At 42.3% G+C, this 24,910-nt stretch overlaps 1 protein-coding gene across 10 annotated transcripts in view; it reads right to left on the bottom strand.

Annotated features, from left to right (window-relative positions):
* The window catches only part of Tenm3 (teneurin transmembrane protein 3), a 727,726-nt gene that overhangs the window by 57,750 nt on the left and 645,066 nt on the right, over positions 1-24,910 (bottom strand). For 8 of the 10 annotated variants that reach the window (XM_028854524.2, XM_028854525.2, XM_028854518.2 and 5 more), the window contains 8 exons: positions 24,067-24,213; positions 14,048-14,264; positions 12,900-13,019; positions 11,890-12,151; positions 6,310-6,577; positions 4,945-5,088; positions 776-1,025; positions 44-64 (listed from right to left, as the gene is read on the bottom strand). In XM_028854524.2, the coding sequence (XP_028710357.1) occupies positions 44-64; positions 776-1,025; positions 4,945-5,088; positions 6,310-6,577; positions 11,890-12,151; positions 12,900-13,019; positions 14,048-14,264; positions 24,067-24,213 (1,429 nt within the window). The remainder of the gene's footprint in view (positions 1-43; positions 65-775; positions 1,026-4,944; positions 5,089-6,309; positions 6,578-11,889; positions 12,152-12,899; positions 13,020-14,047; positions 14,265-24,066; positions 24,214-24,910) is intronic. The other 2 variants (XM_028854523.2, XM_028854521.2) reach the window with 1 other exon arrangement.

The raw sequence follows: 24,910 nt of genomic DNA on the forward strand, positions 1-24,910 counted from the left end.
AGGACATCGGAAAATATGCAATAACCTTTAAGCAGATGCTTACCTATGTCTAAAATCTTTATTTCTTGGTGGAAGCAGATAAAAGAAAGGTAAAAAAAAGCAGAGTTAGAAAGGCTTCTGAAATAGAATGAGATCAATATTGGGGTTTTAATTACTGGTACGGAAAATTGCAATTTAAGCAGCGAGAACATTGGAAATGAACTCTGTAGGCAAGGCTCATCAAACTGCTGTCAGAATTGGTTGATTTTGATAATCACACTTAAGACAAAGCAAGACAATGACATGCTGTTTCTACTATTCAAATTATAGCTAGTGATTGGGTTGGCCCAACTGAGCATCCAATATTCTTGCTTATTCGCTAACACATCTTGATTCCAGAGACTACATCTTAGGGCCTCCATTTCAACCACTGTGAAATAAAAGATGAATTCCTGTGCTGCGTATTCATTCTAAGGAAAACCAAAGATATTTTAAAAGGTTATCATTTTTACCTGTCAGTACACAGAAAAAGAAAATCACCAGAATGAGTAAGATATTTTCCATATCGGACAACAGTCTACTCTTTTACACAGTAAAACTATATATTGTTTTTAAAACTATATTACACTACATATTGCTGACCTTCTAGCTCTAGTTAAGAACTGTGTTCTTCCTAGGGTAATTTTTAAACTGTGGGGATGTGTGTTTAAATAAACAAATCAGCATATCACATTCAACTTTGTTTTTAAGGATATGTTTGTTTTCGATTAACACCCCCATTAGAGGAAAGACATACCTTAGTTCTAAAACACTTGTTACGTTCCCAGAAGGGAATATCCGCCGAACGTAGTTGAAATCCCCTACATAGAGACTGCCGTCGATCCCACAGGCTAGGGCCACTGGGGCCAGCAGCTTGTTCCCATCAGCTTGGCCATTGCAACTTGGGCATGAGATGCTGCGCCTCCGGCCATTGCCCATGATGCTACTGACCACTGGAGGCTGCTGGGAGATGAACTGGTTTTCCCCATTTCCTTTGTACAGGATACCTGGAAGAAAGTGCAGTTTTTCTTAAGTGATGGATGAAGGATGAGAGGCAAATATGTCCCTTAGAAATCTCACGAGGATGCGGTGGCGTCTTTCCGATTTAGAACCGGAAACTTGAAGATATTACACGAGAAACCACATAGGTTATATTAAAAAAAAAAAAAAAAAAAGGACTATCTGTTATGAATAGGAAGACTAGTGAAGGGAGCAGAGGACTAAGAGAAAGCATTAAAAACCCTCATTCCCAACACCAGCGACCCTCGATCTTGGCTACACATTGGAATAGTCTGGAGCGCCATAAAAATATACTGATGGCTGGTCCTTACCCCAAGAGATGGTGATTTAATTGGTCTGGGTGCAGCCTTAGCGTTTAGATGTTTAAAAACTCTCCAGGTGATCTTAATGTGCAACCAAGTTTGAGAACCATGCTCTATATAATGTTCTTTAGGGAACAGAAAGTTTGCCTAATTGTTAATCAATGTGGAAAATATTACATATTAACCTGATTAATAAAAATGTATCCTGGGAATATGAGTTTCTTATGCATTTGCCATGAATTTAAAAAGAGCTAAAAATATTTTATGGAAACAAAGTTAGAAAGTATTTATTTATAGGTCTCATGATAGTAAGCACATAATGTATCACTGAGCCATACCCCTGGCCTATGGAGGCCTATTTTTAACTCTATTGTACTGTTAAGGGCTCTTGTTTCACATTCATCTGATGTAAATATATACATGTATACATATATACATATACACACATATATACATAAAGTTATTTACAATGCCAAACACAATGAAAGTGATACAGAAGACAAGCTTGTTATCCAAACTGAACTCTGCTTTAAGGCATGAAAGTGTCAATAATTTTACAAAGACAAAATGCCAGCCTGCACCTTCATGGACTTCATTAAAAATGCGAGAAAAAAATTCCAAAGGAATAGTCACTATTTTCCTAGTAAGAAACTAGATTTGAGTTGAGACTTCATTTTGGTTCACTTGGTTATGACCCAGTGCAGATCGATGGCTTGGGTCTGTTACCCACTGGCTGGTCAACTGCGTCCATGCACGCAGTTTTTAATGACGCGCCTCGATGTGTTATTAGCTGTATAAACCACTTGGTACTTCGGCTTTAGAGCTGTATATATTGCATTTATTGGGTGTTCCACACTTCAAAGTGGTTCTCAAAGCTAATGATTGTACTTCTCAGCAGATAGACGGGCAAGAGACTCATCTCATGAAAGCGCAGGCAGAAAACTCGAAAACGTGATTTTTCCTCCACTTTGGGATAATTTGAAAGCGAAGAAGTGATCAGAATAATTACATTCCCCTTATAGCTCAGTACATTTTAGGTGCATTTTGTGATTACTTTTTTTTTTTTTAAATGCCTTGCTATTTGGGTGATGTAATAATCATGGCAAATTTACATAAAGAAATCAGGAATGATAAAACAGGTTTATTCAAATTTAAGAGAAAATAATTTAAATAAGTCTGGATCATAACAAGAGATGAAATGCCTTTTGCCTTGAATATTCAGAGAAGACGCGGATGATAACCTAAGATTTCTCCTTTCTGTGATTACATTATTTGACAATTATGGAAGTATAATTTCCTGGGAGAGTTGGTTCTGCAATTTTTATCAGAAGAAGCCTATGAGTCAGTCCCCTGCTCTACCACATCTGATTTACGCTATGTCTTTGATTGACTGGCCCTTCACGAGTTTCCTCTACAACAACACAACGGGACAATCCGAGTTACTGTATTTGTTTCCATGTTCAAGGACGCCTGAACCAACACCCATCACCACGCACATCCGTGCCGCCTCTTCTGTGTCTAGAGCTCATGCCGCTTGTCACAGTTACAAATCACTTGGTTCATTCAACTAGACACATGTCACTTTGGAGAGCCTCTACTTGTCAGACTGTTCTTGGAGAAAATTTTAGATGGCCATCAGTTCACCATGGGGACTCAGGTGACCTCACATATTAAATAATGATTTATAACACGATAATTTTAATTCTTGGCAGTTCAGTTTTTAAATCTGATCTGGTAGTATAATAAAAACCTCCTCTATATTATTCTGGTTTAGAATATGTGTTTATACATGTCTATATTATGTGACCCTACACATGTCTTATGTACTTCCTAATCTTTTGGAATACTCTATATCCCAACAGTGGTGAATTACCGGAGTCCTGCTCAGTGCCTGTTCTCTTCCTATTGCCTCCTAGTCCCTTGGAGAAATCCTGTTGCTAATTGGTTATGAATTTTATACCGTATTTTCATCATGACTAAAACATCCCTAGGACAGTGTTCCCTCAGGTGTGTTTGTGAGGGACTCGTGCGGGAAGACGGAAATATGTGGAAGATGTGTGGAATCCAATTTTAAAGAATTTATTCAGGAGCGGCTATAAGCACAGCCGGCACATGCCTATGCATTCTGAAAGACCACGATTCAGCGTGGTATTACTCACGTCACAGACTGAGACTACCACCACTTCAAATAACACCCATGACTCAGGCGAACCTTCAAGATAACATATGGACTGTTCTTCATGGGTGGGAGTTCCTTCTTTTTTTTTTTTTTTTTTAAGTTTTAAAGTTGTTTTTAGATCGTTCCAAGCTGCATATGCTGCCAAGGATGATCTTCAATCTCTGGTCTCCCTTCCTTCACCTCTTCCCAAGACCTAGAACTGCAGGGGTGTGCTACCAAGCCTGGTTTATTTGGAGATCTGGATGAAACCCTGGGCTGTGCGCCTGCTAGGCAAGCGCTGTACCCCGAGCATACACCCCTGCATCCAGAATGCATGTGCTGTATGTGGTGCTGGAAACGCACCCTGTTCCCAACCTTCTGAAATGCAAACTGGGAAAGGAAGGACACCCGGGAAAGGCAGAGAGCTCAACACAGCCTGCAAAACCAGGAAAGGTGTGGGGAGGGTTTCTGTTTTGTTTCCTTCCAGAGCGATCCACTCCCTACCTTCCATCATCTCCTCAAGACGAGACATCAGTGTTTTCACATACTGACTTGCCAGTCAGCACACTTCGAAAGTTCCTAATTCTTCCCAATACTCTTATTTTTAAAGAGAGAACAACATCAAAGACTCATCACTCCAGATATGACCGTGGGCTGTGAACAGTTAACAGCGTGACAGTCTCAATCCAACACTCCAACTCTTCCAAAATGTCAAAAGGGATATGAATCAGAAAACACAGACATTTCCTCTAGCTATTCATAGAAGGAGAGTAGAGACTTTTCAGGATGAGAAGGCTTAAGACAGGTTAGAGTTGGTTATCTTATGGCGCTGCTTTTATTTTTTCTTTCCTCTCAAATTATTCATTTATATTTCCCCTAAGAGTCACAAAAGCAAGCTATAGTATTTTTGGGTGACTCTTTTTTGCTTTTTTCCTTAATAAAGACTAAACAGAACTCAGGGTGGAGGCGTGGGGGTGGTAGAGAAACCCAGCTAGACACTTGGAGCAGACTAACTGTTGAAGAGCCAAGAATCTACTGGAAATCTAGTGGTAAAGGCGTGTGGGTTTTTATCTTTGCTTACAATAAATCACTTGCTGTCCAGTTTTGGTAACCCTTTCTAAAGCCCCTGGGCACACATGCTTCTGTGTAGAGTTAGGCACTCACAGATGAATCTGTGGAGAAGACAGATACTCACATAGACAAAGTGATTTCACCAAAGTCAGCCATTTAGACTCTGATGGGAAAATCACTGTGGCAAAGGGCACAGGAACATGTTAAAACGCAGTAAGAGAGTTATGTAATTCCAAGACTTTCATGGCCCTCAAATTATCTCTTTATCATTTTTCTCCGACTAAATCTACTCCCACAGAGCTCCCAGGATATAAAAACCTGTTGTGGTGTGATCAGTGGGAGAATGGACAATGTTAACCGGGAGCCAGAGCTTACCATTCTGAACATCCAGCACGTGATGCTTATCCAACGTCCAGCCACCCATGTTGGAAGCATCCAACTCATAGCCTTGCAAAATGGCAGTCCTCTTTTCCCACAGAGTCAGGTCCAAACAGGACTCGTATTCGTAGCCCACTGACACTGTAAGCAAAGCAGATCACAGCTCACCCTCTCAACAGCACAGGAAAAGGATGTTGACTTACGATTTGGAGGGAAATTCACAATTGTGTTCTGAGATAAAGCTCCATTCATTTATTAAGCAGTTGGTTTACATGTAAGGAGATCTGACCATATGAAAGATAAAAACAACCATCTCCAAAAGTCATTTTATACTGATTTGATAGAAAATAAGTCCCCCCCCCATATTACTCTTATAAGAGGTTCCCAGCACAATATTAGGTCCAAATTTAGAACTAGTTAAAAATTGTATCAAGTAAGTTTGCAGCAAATTGTGATTAGATAAAACCAACTAAAATATTATTTGTTATATAAATAATCAGAACTGTTTAGTTCCTAAGAACTTTCACTATAGAAAATATTTATGGCAAGTATTTATACATATCTCGGGAATAAACTGTAAAATTAATAGTAAATTAATACCAATCCACAATTAGAGGACTTTTCAGAGTTTACAGTGAACCAAGGATTTAAAATTTTAGAAAAAAAAAGGGAAAAGCGGTAACTATCTGATTGATGAGAATAATTCAAATCCAAATTAGATATTAATTTTGGAGAACAAAAAAGTCTATTTTTAAGTAAAACTGAAGATAGAGAAATCCATGTTTTCCTTTAGCTGTTGATGCTCTCGGCTGGAGCTCGAAGCTGTACTGGACATGTCAAGCTTTGATGGCACTGTTCGGTCATTCAGTGAAACCAGTGGCCTGATGTTTTCAGTTCACCCCGCCACAGGCCCTCTGGTCAGAGGAGCTGAGACAACTCTGGGATCCAAACTTTGTTTGATATTCTGCTCAACATCATTACGACTGAAACCATCTCACCGTCACATTCAGAAAACACTAACGTGATGATAAAAACTAGTGAGGTCAGGTTATAAAGGAAGGAAGGAAAATAAATGGGGAGGGGGAACCACAGGGAAAGAGAGAAACATCAACATACATACAGTAACCCGAAATTCATAAGATGATTCCGGTTAGAAATGCTGACAGTCTTTGGTCTCATCGTATGGGATACCTTCCTTTTCCCAGAGCGGATCAAGGACAACCGGCCTGTGATTTCCCTAGATGGACCTGCTGCCACCATATCTGCTTGTCTAGCTACTTGCCACGGGTTCCTGATAATTTCTTTATACTTCTGACCTTGAACCTACGTTTTCAATGCACAGGGCATATCCATGACACTTACCAACTGCTTCCGACAGGCCGTAGACTTTCTGATTATACGCATCCGTCTTATCCCAGATAAAAGTGTAGGCCAGGTTTGGTGAGGCAGGAAACCACTTCTGGAAGAGTCTCCCAACCACGGCTACCATCAGATGGACCTTCATGAGGTTAAATGGTATGACGGCCTGGGTCATGGTGATCTTAAGAACTGACTTGTACCCCGCGGCTCTGGAACTCAGGTAAGAAAGCTTCAGATCCGTTCCTGGAATCGTGGTTTCTTCATGCAGGACCTAGGTTTGAAAGAAGCACAATCCTCTAGCTGGCATCATGGATGCCCAAATTGAGAAGATACAGTGAACAGAACCCAGCGGAGCACAGAAAATGGGACACAGCAGCGTCACTATCCACAGATAACGTCTGAGCTGCTTTCCTATCCAATAATTATAAACAGCTCAGCTGCCAGCCTAATGTTCTCCTCCAAAAAGCGCCTTGTCACTTCTCCTGAGCTAATCACACTCTGGATACAGCTGTTGGTATGGCAGTCACAGGCCACGCTCACTCACTCATCTAGTCCAGGTACTCGGAGATCAGAGCTGACATCCATACAATCCTTAGCTGGTCCCTTAGAGACTAACCCGAAGTCTATGGCCTGGTTAGCCTACCTAGGTCACTGTTAGAAAGACAGAATGACCAGGAGAGAAGACTCATCTGGGTTAAATTGTAGTCCATTCCATACACACGTTGAGACGTAATGTAACAACAGCACCTTCTCACGCCTCATTACATACTGAACCACAAAACCACTGATTTTTGATAACAGAGTAAATGAGTTAATGTTTTAAAGCTATGTGTGTATTTTTCTGAGAGTAACTAAAATGTACATATAAGAAAAAAATAAATTTTTTGACTGTAAAAAGTTGATTTTGATTTCAGGCTGTAAAAAGTTACTTTTGTTCACGTAAGGATACCTATATTACACATTAAATGCATTTTTTTGTTTTGTTTTTGTTTTTTGAGACAGGGTTTCCCTGTGTAGCTTTGGAGCCTGTCCTGGAACTTACTCTGTAGCCCAGGCTGGCCTCGTGCTCAGAGATCCGCCTGCCTCTGCCTCCCGAGTGCTGGGATTAAAGGCGTGCACCACCACTGCCTGGCTCATTAAATGTATTTTTAACCTTATGTTTAGCTGTCAATGTGAATAGCTCAATCGATGGTCACAAATTTATGGGGTATGCAAAATATCAGATGTCTAACTATTACCTAACCATTTAAAAAAAACATTTGTATAGTATATACAAACTTTTAAAGAGTTTTCTAGAGATTCTTTCTATGGGTGTTCTTACTGGTTTTGTGACTAATAATATATATCTTTATAGGCTTACTATGTATACTGAAGCATGAAAGGCTACCTTTGTTAAGGAAGTTAAGATAATGCTTTTTTCCTTAGCAGACGGATACTATTACAAAAATCCAAACTGGTCAACGTGCAGAAGACAACTGACCATGGTATCCCCAATGCCAAATAATCCATGTAAGGCTTGGGGGACATCATAGAAGATGGATAGGAAAGACTGTAAGAGCCAGGACCAGGACATGTTTACTATATATACACGTGTGTCAGGGAAACTGCACTCATGAAATCCAGCAATATAGTTGCCTAAACAAGACCTGAAAAATGACACCACCAACTGACAGGCCCAGGTGGATGGGGTAAATCTCACACGGTCCCAACCCCAGTTGAAGAGCTAGAGGTAATTAATTGCTGTTGAGGGGGAGAATCAGTCTTTCCAGGAACTAGCCCCCGATTAGTTATCCAATCCCAAGTCATAAATACATGCACATATGAGCAATGCCAAATAGACTCATTTAGCTTATTTTTTACATTTTGGAAGGAGTGGGGACATAGGAGGAATTGGAGAGAAAGAGAGAGGTGTGGAAATGATGTAAATCGAGTATTCATATATGAAATCCTAATAAATAAATCAACAAATAAAGTGACCTGTCTGAAACCAAGCATGTCCTCTACCACGAATCAGATGGTCTTCCTGAAGGTTAGAATATATCACTAGATCCACTAATTGCTCAGTCAGAAATGACTGCCTTTCCTGAGATAAGAATCTTGGAAGAAAGATACAGTGTCCACTGCCTCTCTCAGGCAGCACAATTAGGAACGGCCTACACAGATTTGCCAGCTCCCAATTTTCATTTCCCAAGCAAAACTCCAGATACGATGGACTTGACTATCAGTCTGTAGGATAACCAAGCAGATCTGGAAGTGGGCATAACGGAACGGACTACACCAGCTTCCAGTGTGGGCTGTGAAGCCGCTGGCGCCGAGAGGGAAGTGATGAGGACAATGGATTACGAAGGCACAGCATGTCGGTGTTGTACGGTTGGGGTCTTCACTCACTAGGCGACTGGCTTCGGCGCTGTCTTAGGGAAGACAGTTTATGGACACACTGAACCTTTCTAGTTTATTTTTTTATTTTTGTCCTCCCACCCCACCCACTCAGAAACTTCTTCAAGCTCCCCTCCGTCCAAGAAAAGCACGATAGGATGAGAAGTGGACAATCGGAAGGGAACTCGTCGTACTGTGACGGGATGAAATGTCAGCGCGTTAGTTTGAAAAACAGATTTCTGTGACTCCCGAGTGGCCCAGAGAATACGATATCTTTCCTCTTCATTTATTTTCAGAATAATTTCCCATACATTTGATCGTCTTTCTTACTTGCAAGGGAATTAATTAATGACCACTTCCTGTGACCTGCTAGAGCTGTTTCTCTATTTCAAAATATCATGTTATTCCTAATGTTAATAACCGATTATTGTCTCTGCCACCATTAGCCTCCTTCCACGGAACAAATATCTGTAATTTCGTTCACGAAAGCGACCGTTTCTCCTGTGTAATTTAACCTGACCATGTTACATTTCATTACTGGGAAATAGAAATCCTGCCCAAATGGGAAAACACACCCGGAAGTCTGCTTGTGGCAGCTGCATTGTCTGCCGGCCCCATTCGTGACCCTGAGAAACACTCAGGAGCCACATCCTGCACGTGACTCCCTGCATCCATCTGTTCTGCTCTCTTGTTGCTATTTCTACCCTCTGTTTGATAGCTAAGTCCACGTGATACCCGAGCCCTGGCCAGACAGACACGCAGACCAAGTAAGCCAGAGCCTGTTCATTACGCCTGTTTCTGGTCGGCTACGTATTTTGTGACCCGAGTTAGCCTGACCCTTGATCCCATACTGCTGAAGGATTCAAAGGTCTCCCCTGGATGGATTTTCTTCTGCCTCTTTCCTCCCCCATTTAAATGATTTTTCCTGTTTTGGTTATTTTTGTTTTGACGTTTACTCGTTGATCTTGAGTATGGGTGGGGTGGGTAGGTGCGCATGGAGGTCAGAGGCCAATCTGAGGGGGTTGGTACTTGCCTTCTACCGGGCGGGTCCTGAGGAATCAAACACAGGTCACCAGCTCTACTACCCACTGAACCACACCACCAATTCCTACACATCAGGACTCTTGTTGATGACTGTGCTGCTGCTACTCATTTTTTTCCCCACGTGAACTCTGCTCTCCTCCCTCTTCTGTCTCTGTAGGGCCAACCCCCTCAGCAAAGCTGCTTCTGGTTTCCTTAAGGGACCACCCTCTCTCATGAACTTCCTGTTGTTCATTCAAATATCTGCTCCATCAACAACGACAGGGTTCAAGTCTTAGCCATCTTTTTTGTTGTTGTTGTTAATCGAGACAGGGTTTCTCTGTGTAGTTTTGGTACCTGTCCTGGATCTCACTCTGTAGACCAGGCTGGCCTTGAACTCACAGAGAATCAGCCTGGCTCTGCCTCTGGAGTGCTGGGATTAAAGGTGGGCGCCACCACCGCCCAGCAACTCTTACTCATCTTTTCATCCTCTCGAGTACTCTGTATGTCACAGGCACTGAGTGGGTGTTTACTAAATGCTTGCCTACTGTGTGTACAAATAGCAGACGGACCGCAGACATCCACGGACCTGTTGCCTAGTAGAGACACATCACTGTGGGTAAATTTCATTAGAAATCTGTCAAGCCCTGGCGGACACTGCTTCTGACTAGGGCTGCTTTGGAACAAAGAAGTTCTGAGTTCCAAGGTGGACCCCGAGAAGGAAGTATCAAGTTATTCAGTCACAGTGAAGTTCTCTACATATCCGCTCAGAGTTCACTTGGCTATTAAACAACCCCCGCCCCCCAATGTCATTTCCACAGGGTGTTGGCCCGAGAGCCTTTTTCTAACGATGCATTTCTGGATCACCTCTTGTGATCTCTGTTTGCACTTCCCGCATAGGCTGTCTGGTCCGTGTTTTAAGTGTGTGCATGCGTCGGACTCCCAGGATTCCTGCCCTCAATTCCCATCCCTTCCTGGACTCACTCTCTCCAAGTTTCCACTGACGTGTCACTTTGTCATACAAACCCTTTCCAACTACGCTGTATAAGCATCCCACCTCGACTCACTTTACCCTGCTTTATAATTTTTCATAAGCCTTATCAGAATTGGAATCACATTAATTGTTCAGTCTCTTCACTTGTTTTGGTTGGTAAGCTCACTGAGAGGCGGTGCTCTGTCTGGTTAATTATGACTGGTTCCTATTTGCAACGACTGCTGCACAGTAAGTATTTCATACGTGTCTGATGAAGGCATGTGACAAACTTTTAAATATTTATGCTGTTCTTATTATTGATGTAGTACTGAGGATTGAACCTAGAATCACACTTGCTAGGCAAGTTCTTTACCCATGAGCAATGTCCCCAGCCCTCTGTACTACCTTTTGCTGTATTTTAGATGATTCATTTTCAAATGTTTACATATGTGTACATTTGCCACATGTGAAGGTGGCGTGGGAGGCCAGAAGGGGGAGCTGGATTCCCTGGAGATGGAGTTACAGTGGCTGGGATCTGTCTGCCATGGGTGCTGGGAACTGAACTCTGGTCCTCGGGGAGAGCAGCCAGCGCTTTTAGCAGCTGCGCCGTCTCTCCAGCCCTGTCTGCTTTTTACTTTGAGACAGGGTCTCACTAGGTTGTCCAAGGTGGCTCTGAATTCATCCTGTAGCCCAGGAAAGCCCCGAACCTGAAATGCTGCTACCTCAGCCTCCCGAATGGCTAGAATTACAGGCCTGAACCATTGGCCTGGCCTTGGACCATTTAGTTTTACTTTGCATTTTAGCAGAAGGTTAATTTCTATTGTACCTAACATCCTACCTTTAAGATTTGAAAGTTATTTCTAAACACAGGGGAAGGAAATAATCTATAGCTATTTCCATAGATAAAAATGAGTATTTAATATGACTATTTCTTTAAAAGTTAGATATTTTATTCCCGTGGAGACCAGCATATTATGAAATACAAATTATTAGACTTTAAAACATGATAACTAAATTTTTTAGATAATACCTTTAGAAAGCTAATGTTTCCTGTTGAAAGTCACCTTTTCTAAGACTCTTTCTACTCTAGCACACATACCACACACTACAGAAACAGGACAGTACTAGAATCCTGCGACTGTGAAAAAATAATTCTTTGGCCACCCGTGACTAGAAATGCTTCCCGTGATGATCCTGCCAGCCGTAAACGGTACCTGTGTCTCGGGGATGATGGGGCTGTCTTCCGGGGAAGATCTGTAGAAGGTGGACAGGGGTGAGGATACAATGATGGGACTTGGCCTCACGAACCCACTGAGGTCACAGCTGGGAATGTCGTTCTCTTCTTTCTTCATGACAAGCGTATCCATCACATAGAAGACGTTCCAGGGGATCCACACAGTGTGGTACTGAGTGAGGAATGGGGAGCGCTCAAAGACCAGAGTCAGAGACGCGCCGCCGTTGGCCACCAAGTCAAACCTAGAACAGACAAGGCACACTTAGTGAGCTGTCACTGTGCGGTGACTGACTTAGTAGGATGTCACCGCACAATGACTAACCTAGTGAGTGAGTTGTCATCATACAACAACTAACTTAGTGAGTTGCCACCCAAAAAAAAAAAAAGCTAATGCTCTCAGGTTAGGACGATTCACAGAGACAATAATCTTTTTTCCTAATTTCCATATGAAATATTTTCAAGTCTGTGCCCACAGGAATTACAGAGCCAGTCCTCACACATCCCTTGTCTAGTCACCGATTTATCTATTTGCCGTCCCCTAAACTTCCTATCTGTTCTTTGGAACCATCTGGACTTAAGTTACAGACACCAAGAAACACCACCCATAAATATTTCAACATGAATTTTCTTCGAGACAAGCTTTGCGAAAACTTGGTAGCAGCTGGCCTCGAACTCACAGAATCCACCTGCCTCTGCCTCCCGAATTAACACACCGCCCGGCTCAACATGAATTTTCAAAGCCGAAAAGCAGTCTCCGACAAAAACCACAATACTGTGTCACGCCTCAGAAAATGGGATGAACTTTTATAGCATATGACTACATGACTTGCAGTCTCTGTCTCTTGCACTGTCCCAGGTTTTTAGAGTCTGAGAGTTGTTGCTTTTCCATTAAAAAAAAAAAAGCCTATAAAACATGATGGTTGATGGATGAATGCCCAGTCTTACGCTTCAAGTACTTCAAACAGAGACCAAGGGATGCGAAGGACTCACATTCCATCCTGGCGGGTAATAGTGTAGCCGTATTCTGAGTAATGTAAAAATGAGACGTTGACGCCTATAAGGGGGGTTCCATCAGCAGTTAGAACTTGGCCTCTGATGACGGATGCAAGGCTGTGGGGAAAAGTACAAGAGTCTGAATGAATCTCTGCCTTCCCAGGACAACATCATCATGACTTAACAGACAATTCAGACGAAAGGTAAGATATCACTCTCAAACACAATCAGATGCTATTCACAAAAAACCAGACCTGAAACACACCAAGAAAATATTCCTCTTAATTCAGTGTAATTTACTTCTTTAAATGCCTGGTGCTTACTGTGAGTTTTAATTTGTTGCCATCGGTTTTTTGGAGCGTTACCAAGACTAATAATTTAAGAGATGAATTTTAAAAATGATAAATGACGCTTCTTTCCATAGATCACATATATGACGTACTTGAAGAAAAGTATACTTTCCAATTAATTCTGGGGCAATCTGTAAATCTGCTGGGACCACACAGTACAAGATTTAAGGGGGCCAATGAGGAACATGTGTGCAACCAACTCCTAATCTGCTGCTGGGTCTCAATGCATTAATGCTGTGCAATGACTGCAGACCCAGGAGTTCCGTGTAAATCATCGTCTTTCGCTCAGCGAGACGCGAGACACCTGCTTTCAGTTACCGGTTGATTTTCAGGTCATTACTGCTCCGGGGAGCACCAGTAGAGAGCTTATGCAACCTCACTGCCATGCTGTTCGCAGCTCCATTACATTAATTCATAATTCATATTAGTTAGTGGGCTCAGCTAAAAAAAAAAAAAAAGTGCACTTCTGTTTTGCCTTTTGGGGTCTTTTCATCGTGCCTTCTGTGATGTTTCCAACCGCGCTCGCAAAAGTCAACTAGTTAAATGAAGATTTATTGACTCCTTAACGGAATGTCCTGTTCCGTCTCAGGTATTTGAAATTGACAAAGTATGTGAACTGTGTCAAAAATGCTTGAAACACGAAGTTTGATGAAGAATTTTCCGAAAAGGAAAAACTATGTGTATATATTTCTTAAAGCAATTTTCTCAAACACACACTCATCAGCACTTCACAGAAAGTGCACAGAACGGTTCTCAAGACCCTTGTGAATCTATATAAGGGAAGCAAGCATTAACCTCTTATTGAAAGGACTTTCTCCAGGGAGCACGTGGGTGCTATCCGATCCAATCAGGAAACTGATGCGGTCATAGAAGGACTTGGCAGCTTGCTGAGATGGTGTCTGTAGACTTTGGCTAATGATATCCTGAGGATCCGGCAAGCCTCGGCAGTAGGGCTGGTTTTGGCAGGAACTTTGCAGGCAGCAATCAGGATCCATGCAGTCAATGAGTCCATCTGCGGAGAGAGCAGCAGGTCAGTTAGACGGATCTGCTCCTGGTACCTGCTCCTCGCACCGTGGTGTAGAGTTGACGCCTGCCTATTGGTGGGTTTGTTCCACGTCAATTGATCTGCCATTCCTTATATGACAGTGATCTCTATGAGGCATCCTTTTTGGAGCCAGAAGAAATACAGATCTAATACGGGCATCTGCGTTTACAGAAAGTAAAGATCTAGCCTGAGGATGGTTGAAAGTATTCATGTAACATTTATTCTGAGTGAGGAATATGCATGACTGATTAGAACACCTTATTACAGGAAGGAATCAGGACAAGTTGTAAACACAATTACTGGAGCCTTCTTTATTTTACAGAAATGCACAGGACTTCCCATGCCAAGCACATACAGAAACAGATAGGTACCCACAAAGCTCTAAAAATTAGGAAAAGTACTGCAAAGTGAGAGCGGGAAGGTGCTAACATAAAATGGGTGGGATTAGCCAGCCATCTCCCACAGAAATACTTCTAAGAAGGGTAAAGTATGTTCCAGAGGGAAGTAAGGCATTTTTCAAATTTAAAGTCGGAACTTGATCTTCTAATCTGTTTCCCCTAAAATGCAGTGTTATCAAAACAAAAGAACAAAACCTTGGCAAGTGCAAATTAGGCATGACAATGGAGGCTATAAAAAAAAAAAAAATCAGAGCTGGGTGGTGGTGGCTCACACCTTTGATCCTAGTACTTGGGAGGCAGCGTCAGGCGGATCTCAGTTGGAGGCCAGCCGGATCTACAGAACAAGTTCTAGGACAGCCAGGGCCACACAGAGAATCTCTGTCTCGAAAAACAGAAGCAGAAACAACAACGACAAAAACAAAAAACTAAAACAACAACAACAACAAATCAGCCATGAAGCACAGACCTCTGGTATTCACGACATAAAGGAGTGTGGATCCAGTCACCAGTGTCTTCTCCAAGAATATTATGAAGGAGCATTTGGTGGCTCATAGTCATGTACCTACCACATGGCACATTACTTACACGTTATTTCTGTTAACACGTAAGTGGTCTTGACAGACTTGGGCTACTGCCTACTAATGCTGTGTGCTTGCCCAGGGCACAACCAGTCATACACAATTGGGCTGCATGTGATACGACATCAAGTACATAATATGTAACAGTGACCATAGATGATTATGCTGCTACTTGATTATTGGTTATAGGATATCATTTGCCATCACTTTAGAGCATAATTCCTATTAATGAAAAGGTTACTTTAAGCGATGTGGTGACATCATGTTATGACAACAGGACCGTCACTCATCTCATGGTCACTGTCACCCTAACCCTAACCCCGGGCTGGTGACTGCCTTTTATGATGTCCAGGTTGGTGTCAGACATTCGGATGTCTGCGCAGTGATCAAATGGTCGGGCGCTGCACTTCTCAGAATGAATCTCCACCACGAAGAGAGGTATGAACGTATGCTGTGGGAGGCATCTCACCAGCCATGTTACCTGTGAGTGGCTGTCAATCAATGTCAATCCTTAAAGCCTATTGTTTATTTACCAGCTAAATACATAAAACTGGACCTGCATGGTAACTGCTTCTCTTAGAATAGACTAATCAAAAATAGCTTGAAGACACCAAACACTCTTGGGTATTTTTAAAATCTTTACATGTAAGGAGCAGACTGTAATGTGGCCCTTGTGGAAAACTCAGATGAAAATATTTAAATGGTGTCTATGTTTTAATTACATAAATAAGGAGAACTTCCAGTTTTTGAAAACTATCCTTGTGATTTATTTGCTTTCTACCATGCTTAGCTGGCCCTTTCACTGTCTGATGGCAAACATACAAAAGGCAGTGACTGCTGCGTTGATGGGAAGACGACTCAGTGGGCGACGGTGCCTGCCACCAGGGTTTGCGACCTGAGTTGGATCCCTAAGTCCCACATGGTGGGAAGGAGAGAACTAACTCCTGCCTGTTGACCTCTGACCTTCCCAGGCCTGCTGCAGCACATGTGTACCCTACACACACACACACACACACACACACACCGATGGAGGGGTTGGGACCTTTAGTCACTCTGTCCACTTGAAGGAGAATATGGCAAGCATTGGGTTTACTCCTCCCACCTCACCCCCACCCCCCCACCCCAAATTCCCACTTCAGTATTTTGGCTCTTCCAACACTCAGACCATGCGCACATGCACTCCTATTTTGGCTCTTCCAACACTCAGACCATGCGCACATGCACTCCTTCACTGTGATTCAGAAATTTCAGGGGACCTAAAGTGTCAGGACGACTTTCAGGAGCCACCTGAAGAGACTCTCTGTCCCCAGTGTCCACTGGGAAGAGCAAGGCTGTGAGGCTAGAATGGCTGAAGTCATCTTTCTGACTCCACAAGACCTAACTGGAAATCAGTCCCTCCCAGAAAAAGCAGAGTCAAAAGCTTGGGCAAAACTCAACAGGTCACATCCACAGCAGCCTCCTTAGGATCTTTTTATAAACTTCATTGGGCCTTCTGGGCTTCTCAGATCTCATTCCTTTTTACTTTAAGTCTAATTGGGTTGGACTTTTCTTAATTCTTTGAAACGGGAAGAAACAGCATCCATAGATAACAACTAAAATTCGCTTCATTATTTCCTTTGAAGTCGGGGGAAACATGTCTAATAAGGGGTATTTGGCTTAGGATGTTGGTGTCTTTTTATATATTTTAAATGCTTGTGATAATTTCTATCCACATAGAAATGAATGAGTCTGAATTTCTGATGAGAGATATTACATATTTTTTTCCTTATGGCTGACATTTTTATGTAGATGTTGCATATTCCTAAGGTCATGGGTTGCTGATTATGTGAAGCAGCATGCTTATTTCTTTGACAAAAATCTAAAACTATGTGTTGAGATAATCAAATGATACTGAGCTTTGAAATTTCATATAAATTTATCAAAATATTTCCTTCTGGCTGAAAAGCCATAAAGATGAAAAATGTCTAAATATTTCTTGATATTACAAGTGGAAGAAAGATGAGGCCATGCTGTGGCCCTATTCTTCACAAGGATACATTATAATAATAGTGTAAGAGATAGGCCTTTCCCCCACCTCCATTTCTCTTGAAACAGAAGAATAGTTTTCAAGACCGAGTTCTCTCAAGCAACAGATGACTGGCCTATTGATTCAATACCATTTTCGGCTTCAAAATAAAACAACCCCTTAAAAACTATTCTAACCATGAAGTGGTGACTTATAATCATATGTAGAGGTTTTATGGGAGTTTTAGATATATATGCTCTACGCTCTATTTCATGTAGTTACTCTCTTAGTGAGCAGATTTGGAATGCCACTGCGTATGCCTGAGAGAGTAATTAAACACAGCTATTTTATAGTCCTGTAGACTCTCCCTTAAAACCATTCTTCCACAAGGGAAAGTCCTTTCCAATATTATATTTTATCTCCATTAATATGGCAATCTAAGGGTTAACTGATCCCCACCCCACTTCTCCCCCAGTGTCTTCCCTTAGGCACTCTATGATACAGTTGCCAAAGAGGAACACCCAGGTTTAGTCACTCATCTTTGTTAGTTTATAAAAAGCAAATGTACATGGAGTCTGCAGGTCATGAAACTGCACGAGATTGACACCTTCTGAACTAATCAGTTGGAAATGCATTTTTACAAAGCCTCTCTGCTAACATCCATCAGAGAAGGAATCTCATTTTCAACCGGCGAGATGCAGGGACACACTGTTTGTTATTTTTCTGCAGAGTTTATCAGTAACTTGCCCAAGCAAGTGACGGATGGTTATGAATCTGGCTTCCTATAACTTGAGAAAACATTTTTCATGCTTTGTCTGCACTCACAGCAACGAGGCCTGTCCAGTACAACTAAGTTGATTACCCACTTGCCCAAATGTACAGCGGAGCAAAATTGTCTCCGTGGAATAGCTTCTCCAAATCATTGGGATGCCATTGTAGTCTCAAGAATGTTATGTTGGCTTACATTTAGCCTAGAATAGAAGCCATATCTAGTAACATTAATCATAAAAAAAACTAAAGATCAGAAAATTTCAAAGCTCACTGAATAGCAACCTTGATTATTAGTCAGGAGTCTTTCTTTGCTTTAGGTTGCATTATAAGCGACACTATGATATAAAGTAGATATATAATTTATGCTCTCCTCCACTCGATTCTTAACATTATTGCTTTAGCTATATTCTGGCCATATTTTACACATTCTTGTCTTTCCTGAGGCATGTTCAATCGGGCTTTAATAGTGGTTAGTAAACTTATTTCATAGATTGCCAAATAGCGGGTATTTTAGGTTTTGTGAGCCATGTCACTATGAAATGGTCCCTGCAAAAGAGGTCTGACAATAGATTAATGGATGAACGCAAGCACAGCGTTTCAATAAAAAATTTACTTACAAATATCAGCCTGTGGCCACAACGGCCAACCTCGGGTCTTGCCTCCAGGTTTCTACCCTGTCCTATTTTTATAACATCTTAAATCACTTTCTATCACTCTTGTTATATTTTTCAGTCAGATTTAATCAGCACACCTTTGGTCAAATTAAAACTCGGACCCTAAGCTTTCCTAGACTTCCTCTGATGGTGACTTTGTTTTGTTTGTCCACACTCGCATTTTCTTCTTTGAAGCATGGTCATTTTATTTATTTTAAACCTTGTAATTTACTGATTGGAAAAATGCTACAAATCTTTATTTCCCTTAAAGATAATTATCATTACATAACGTCATCACCCACGACAAGGTCTAAATCCCGAGGCAGTATTGTGGTTGTGAGATTTTATCAGTGTGTCGTGCACTGTTCATGACTCTTCCCAGTAAACATTTGGCAACCTGCGTGGGGCTCCTTTTCTGCGCTACGAAATGGGACATGACTTCCAGCACATTCTTGGTCTATGGGAACCAGGGCTCTATGGGCATCTTCAGGTTCAGTTCATATCCTTTTCATGCTATTGACTCCAGTGTGATCATTTTTTGACCTACAAAAAACCCTGCCTTCTAGATATTTCTAGGTGCATATTATACAGGTGTCTGAAGCCTAACATGCCTCATCCACCACATCTTTGCCCTCTTATCTAGACTTGTCCATTCCCCTGTGCTTCTAATGTCAATCCACCTTCATCACTTTTGCTTTAAAAAAAATTGTATTATTTATTTATTTATTTATTTTTATAATAGTACAGTTCTTTATTTATGTGCATGTACATGTGCATATGTGTACATGCATGCAGGTTCAAGCTGTGGCCAGAACAGTGTGCTGGACACTCTGGAGCTGGAGTTCAAGGTGGTTGTGAGTCGCCCAACGTGAGTTCTGGGTAGCAAGCTCTCCTTCTCTGAAAGAGAAGACTGATCTCCTAATCACTGGGCCGTCTCTTTAGCCACAACTTCGCTCTCTACACCCAAAGTAGATGCCTGAAGTCCATTCATGACTTCTCTTCTCCCTTCCTTTTCCTCTGTCCCTACTCAAACTTGAGTTCTTCCTTTTCTTCACCTTAACCATCACCCGAATGAGTTGAGTATATGTCTCTCAAACTATTCTTTACGCCATCTTGGTTTCCGTGCACACTCGCATCTCTCTCTCTCTCTCTCTCTCTCTCTCTCTCTCTCTCTCTCTCTCTCTCGGTGTGTGTGCTATATGTGAGTGTTCATTGGCTCACTGAGTAGATTAGGTTGTCTGGCCAATGGGCCCCAGTGACTACATGTTGTTCCCTCCCCAGTGGGATGATACGCATGCACTGTCATACTTGGCTTAAATTTTTTTTTTCTTTTAACACGTGCTCTAGAGATCAAACTCCGGTCCTTGGCTTTGCAGGCAAGAACTTTATCTAAACAAGTCGAAATATGCTCAGAAATGTCCTCTGGTTTTCCTTTACCATTCCTTTCCCTCTCTCAGACACTATCTATACCTCGAGTTCTTGGATGTTTTACACTTCAATAGTTTAAAAGTGTTGCTCATTAGCTGGGTATTAAGAAAACCATTATAAAAATATCAGAAGAAACTATGACACATATATAAGTCTATGTCTAATCCCATAAGGCTCTTGTTCAGAAACCACAGGTAGAGTTTATGAACAAAGGAGCTGAACTTCACAAAACATTTACTTTGTATTAGTTGAAAAAAAAATGTCCGCATGACAAAAGATACCACAAATTGCAGAGTCAAAAGGTGAGAAAAAATCCTGGGTAAAATATGTATGATACACCCAGCCGAGAATAAGTGGACCAGAACAAGGAGTTCGAGGAGAAACCTCAAAGAGAAAATGCTAAGCAATCTCAATAGGAAAATCAAGTAAGAGAAATAAGTATGTGATTCTCAGAACAAATATCAAGAAACAAGAAATAAAAACACAAAAGGCTGAGAACAAGGCAGACAGATCATCATCAATCTGGGCTGGGCCTGCATCTCGGTAGCAAAAGGTCCAATGTACAGAAAGCCCCTGGGTTTCAACAATAGTACAACAGGGAAAAAATATTATCAGTCTAAGTAGTAATTAGAGGTATACACTAAAACAATAAAACAGGGACATTTCCATTCATCAGAAAAAAGGTTCTGTGTTTCACTTTGTTGAACAATTTCATTTATGTACAATGATTATGTACAGAGTGTGACCATGGACAAGTAACCATCTCACACCAATAAAAAGTATAGTGGTTGGGACCTATGTGCAAGGCAACAGAGTAGCAGCTATAAAAATGAAAACTTAAAACGCCCCTTTTACCTTTCTAAAAATCTATCCTAAAGAAAAATGTTTTATACACACGTGCACACAAATTTACTGCACAAAATTCACCACACACACACACACACACACACACACACACACACACACACACAAATGCACCACACATTTCCCATGTATCAGGAGGAAAGTAGCAGCAACAGTACATCATGGTAACCGAATCTCTCATCTAAAGTAGGAACCAATTGTCTTCCAAACCAATTCTCATCTCTCCCAAGTCCCTATTCTACCAGGACACTGCAATGCCTAGAGATTTCCAGTGCCACTCTACGTTCTGATAATATCAGGAGTCTCTGGGAGGAAGTACTTAATGATCTTTGATGGTTCTGTTTGCTTTTAACCTCCCCCCCCCCTTACCAATGCGATTACCCACTATTTTATTTACTTAGCTTGTATTTTAAAACTTGCTTTAGTGACCTCTGAAATCTGGAGGCGCCTGTAAGAAGGGACTCGATGTTGATTCCACGGAGCGGAGATCTCTGTCAGTGACCTTCTCAAGAGGAAAGGAGTTCCCTTAGCTTCCAAAGGCCACAGCTACCCAGTACACATGGCAGCAGTTTGAAACTTAAAAAGACACAGCTACTTCCTACGAATGCACACGTACTCAGAGTGACTAAGGACACATGGCTCTGTGTGTTCTACTAGAATCCCTTCGTCCCGCTCCATCTGAAGCTCTTGTCCGTTGCTTGAACATCCGAGGGCCACTGTGTCTGAAGGACAACAGGAGAGGAAGGGCCCAGGAAGGCAAGGACTGGTACCCTGGTGGTGAGATTAGGAGTTCAAGGCTCTTTATAATCAAACAGTGGTGATGGAGCTGGCCACACTGGGGAAAGGAAGGTAGACGTCGGACTAGGAGACAAACGCTGGCCAAGGAAGACATTTAGCTATTGCCCTATATGCAGCTGTTTTAGTCTAACCATTTATTTATTTTTAATCAGTGCATATTCATGGTACACTGTGATGGGTTCCATAAGGACATTTTTATTTAAGTCTATCACATACTTGGACCACACTTAAACCCTTCCGCTTCTGGGGATGGTCAGCCATTTTCTCTTTCTTTTACAAAGACTGCGTTCCAACTAGACAAGAGCACGCATATATATATTTTCTTAAATTCTGACTAGAGCCAAATCAGCTTCTTCACCTGCTCCTTCTCTTTAGTTCCTTAACCTGCCAGGCACCCAGGCTACCACCTCAGGATTCGAGAAAGCCGGCCCTGAGATTCTGTCTTTGAAGAACAACAAAATTAGGTTAGGGACAGCCCTGGAAATTATGTGAGATAAGTAGAGAATTCACAGGGGTATTCTATTGGCTCAGATTTTCCCTCAGAGAGGGAAGTCTAGCGATAGCGGAGTTTCATGCTAATAAGAATAAACAAAGGGGGAATGAGGCCAATTCACAGCTGATAAATTTTTGAGGAAAAGGAGAAAACCCTCCTTGGCTGATAATACCAAAGAGTTGATTAGCCCCCTAAATTACTCTGCCGGGTCTCTACAGACTTGGCCCGGCAGTTTGCGTCCCTCCGAGAGCCAGGAGGACCTCCTCAATGCAATCTTCTTCCAGACGACAGAAATGTGAAGTGCGCGATCAAGGAGAAAAGAGCCCCTCTCCTCCTCCCCCGGCACCAGCGACAATGGGGTTGACGCTCTTCCGGGAAAACAAGAAGTTAGGTTGCCATCTGGGCTACGTCTCGGAGAGGATTAACGGTGCCATTTCTGCACGCACGTGATCTCGAGGAGTTTGGGCAACAAGGTATTATCAGCTAGGAGAGCTGTGAGCGTTAGAGACTGCTGGAATCCATAAGGGGCGCGGGGGGGGGGGGGGTGACGGGGAGGAGGGGTAAAGAAGGCTTTTATGGAGAGTTACTTGATAGCCAAGGAAAATGATACAGGGAAGATGGTGTGTGTGTGTGTGTGTGGGTCTGTGAGAAAGTTAAAAGGGAGGTCCTCAGCTCCTCGCCAGGAAGACCAGACACATGTAGCCCATGGTGGACCAGGGTACATGGCTGCAGAGGGATATGGGCCCAGGTCTGGGCCCTCTCCACCTGTCTTCTCTGAAAACCTTCTATGACTAGTCAAGACAAGCACTCAGGAAACCAAAGGAGGAAAACCCAGAGCAATAATGGCTGCAGCACGCTGAGCAATCTACACACGTTTTTCTCTTAGAACTTTCGAAACCTCTTTCGGTTCTGCTTTGCAGGCGAAGCAGCTGAGAGGTGAGGAGGTACAGATCTGGTTGAAGGCCACGTAAGCAGTCTGTGGCAGCGAAGATCTGCCTGCCTCTGACGCCTGCACTCTCTACCGACACTACCGTCCAGGAGGAAGACCTTCCAGAGGAGAGAAACAAGCCACCAAGTAGGCGATCTCCGACCCACACAGCAACTCCACCTTCCACCAATTCACTCCTCACGGTTTGTCAAAATTAAACAGCTGTCAGGGGCAAGTATTCCATCACCAACTCCCACTCTCTATTCTCTGAAATTAAAATACAATAGCATGGGGGATGTGCTCAGAGGGGAGAATAATTATTCCTAGCCGAAGGCTTAAATTGGGTGGAATATTGCAATCCTTTTATAGGGGTGTAAAGTTAAGGATAAAAAGGCAGTGGAATTCAGCTTCAAGGGGACTGTTCTCTGTTGCTGTCTTTTTTTTTTTTTTTCCCTCCCCTACCAATGTCTTTCAACAGAAGAGCTTGAAAAATGCCTGGCATCTTCTGGCTTGTTTAGTTATTAAAACACTGCTGTAGTACTTCCAATGCACAGCGTCCTGAATGCCATTGTTGAGGGGGAGAGCCACCCGGGAATGAGAAAAGGGAACGGAGAACAGTGGACATTATACAGTGGCTCTGTTCCCTTGCCTTTTCCACGAACGATAATCATCAGGCATTCGTTTCAGGAAAATCAGGGAGCGCCATTAAATCCATCAACTCTCATGCATTTTCAATCCATCTAATCTTTAGGGATCTGTTTGTTCTTTTCCACGGATAACTACGTAGTCGTCACTGTAACTTATGAACCGAGGCTCTGGCGGACAACTTGTTCTCAGGCTCAGGCTTCCTTACCTCCTTCATTGTCCTTGCCGTCTGTGCACAGGGTCTCCATGGCTACGTCACAGCCTGCTCCTCTCCACCCTGGCTGGCAAACACAATGCCAGCCGTTCTGGTCCAGTGTACATCTCCCGTTGCTGTTGCACAAGCCGGGGCAACCCTCTGTCAAGACAAGGAAGGCAGAGAACACAGTGATTTGAGTACTGAAAGCGGTCGTAGCTAAAAGAAACAGATACGGGACACTTAGTGGGAACAGGCCTTTATAAACAGCGCAGAGACTGTAATTGCACATGGATAGAAACAGCAACATTATCCAAGGAATCTAATTCTTATCCAAGTGGCATCTTTGATTGGCCTGACCCTTGAGACACCACTTACCTGTGAAGGACAGAAATATACGCAATGACCGCTAAATAGCTTCAGGCCAGACAAAATTAACGTGATATTCCCACTTCCCCCCCCTTTCACAAAGCAACAAGGTATAGCATACGGTTTGGAAAAGCGCCTCAGGATAATAATTTCAGAATCCCTTGTCCCAATTTTTAATCTGTTGCAAACATTGCTAGACGTTTCTTAGGACACGACTCCTTAAAGCACCTTGTTGCTTTAAAAAAAAAAAAACAAAAACAACTCCCCTAAATTCAAGAGCATGAGCGTGGACATGGGTTTATGAATGATGTTAAAAAGAGAGCATTAATTTTATCTGGCCTCAGAGTTGCCGAATATTCATGTGAAATTACAGTGTATTAAATAACTGCACAAAGTATAGGTCAGTATTAATGACTATACTTTATGCCAAGAGTACATTCCTTTCCACAGAGTAAGCGAAGCCCGGGAGAGAGAGGGAAGCGGCTGTAGC

Source organism: Peromyscus leucopus, chromosome 17 (genome assembly GCF_004664715.2).
Source record: "Peromyscus leucopus breed LL Stock chromosome 17, UCI_PerLeu_2.1, whole genome shotgun sequence".
Taxonomy (NCBI): Eukaryota; Metazoa; Chordata; class Mammalia; order Rodentia; family Cricetidae; genus Peromyscus; species Peromyscus leucopus.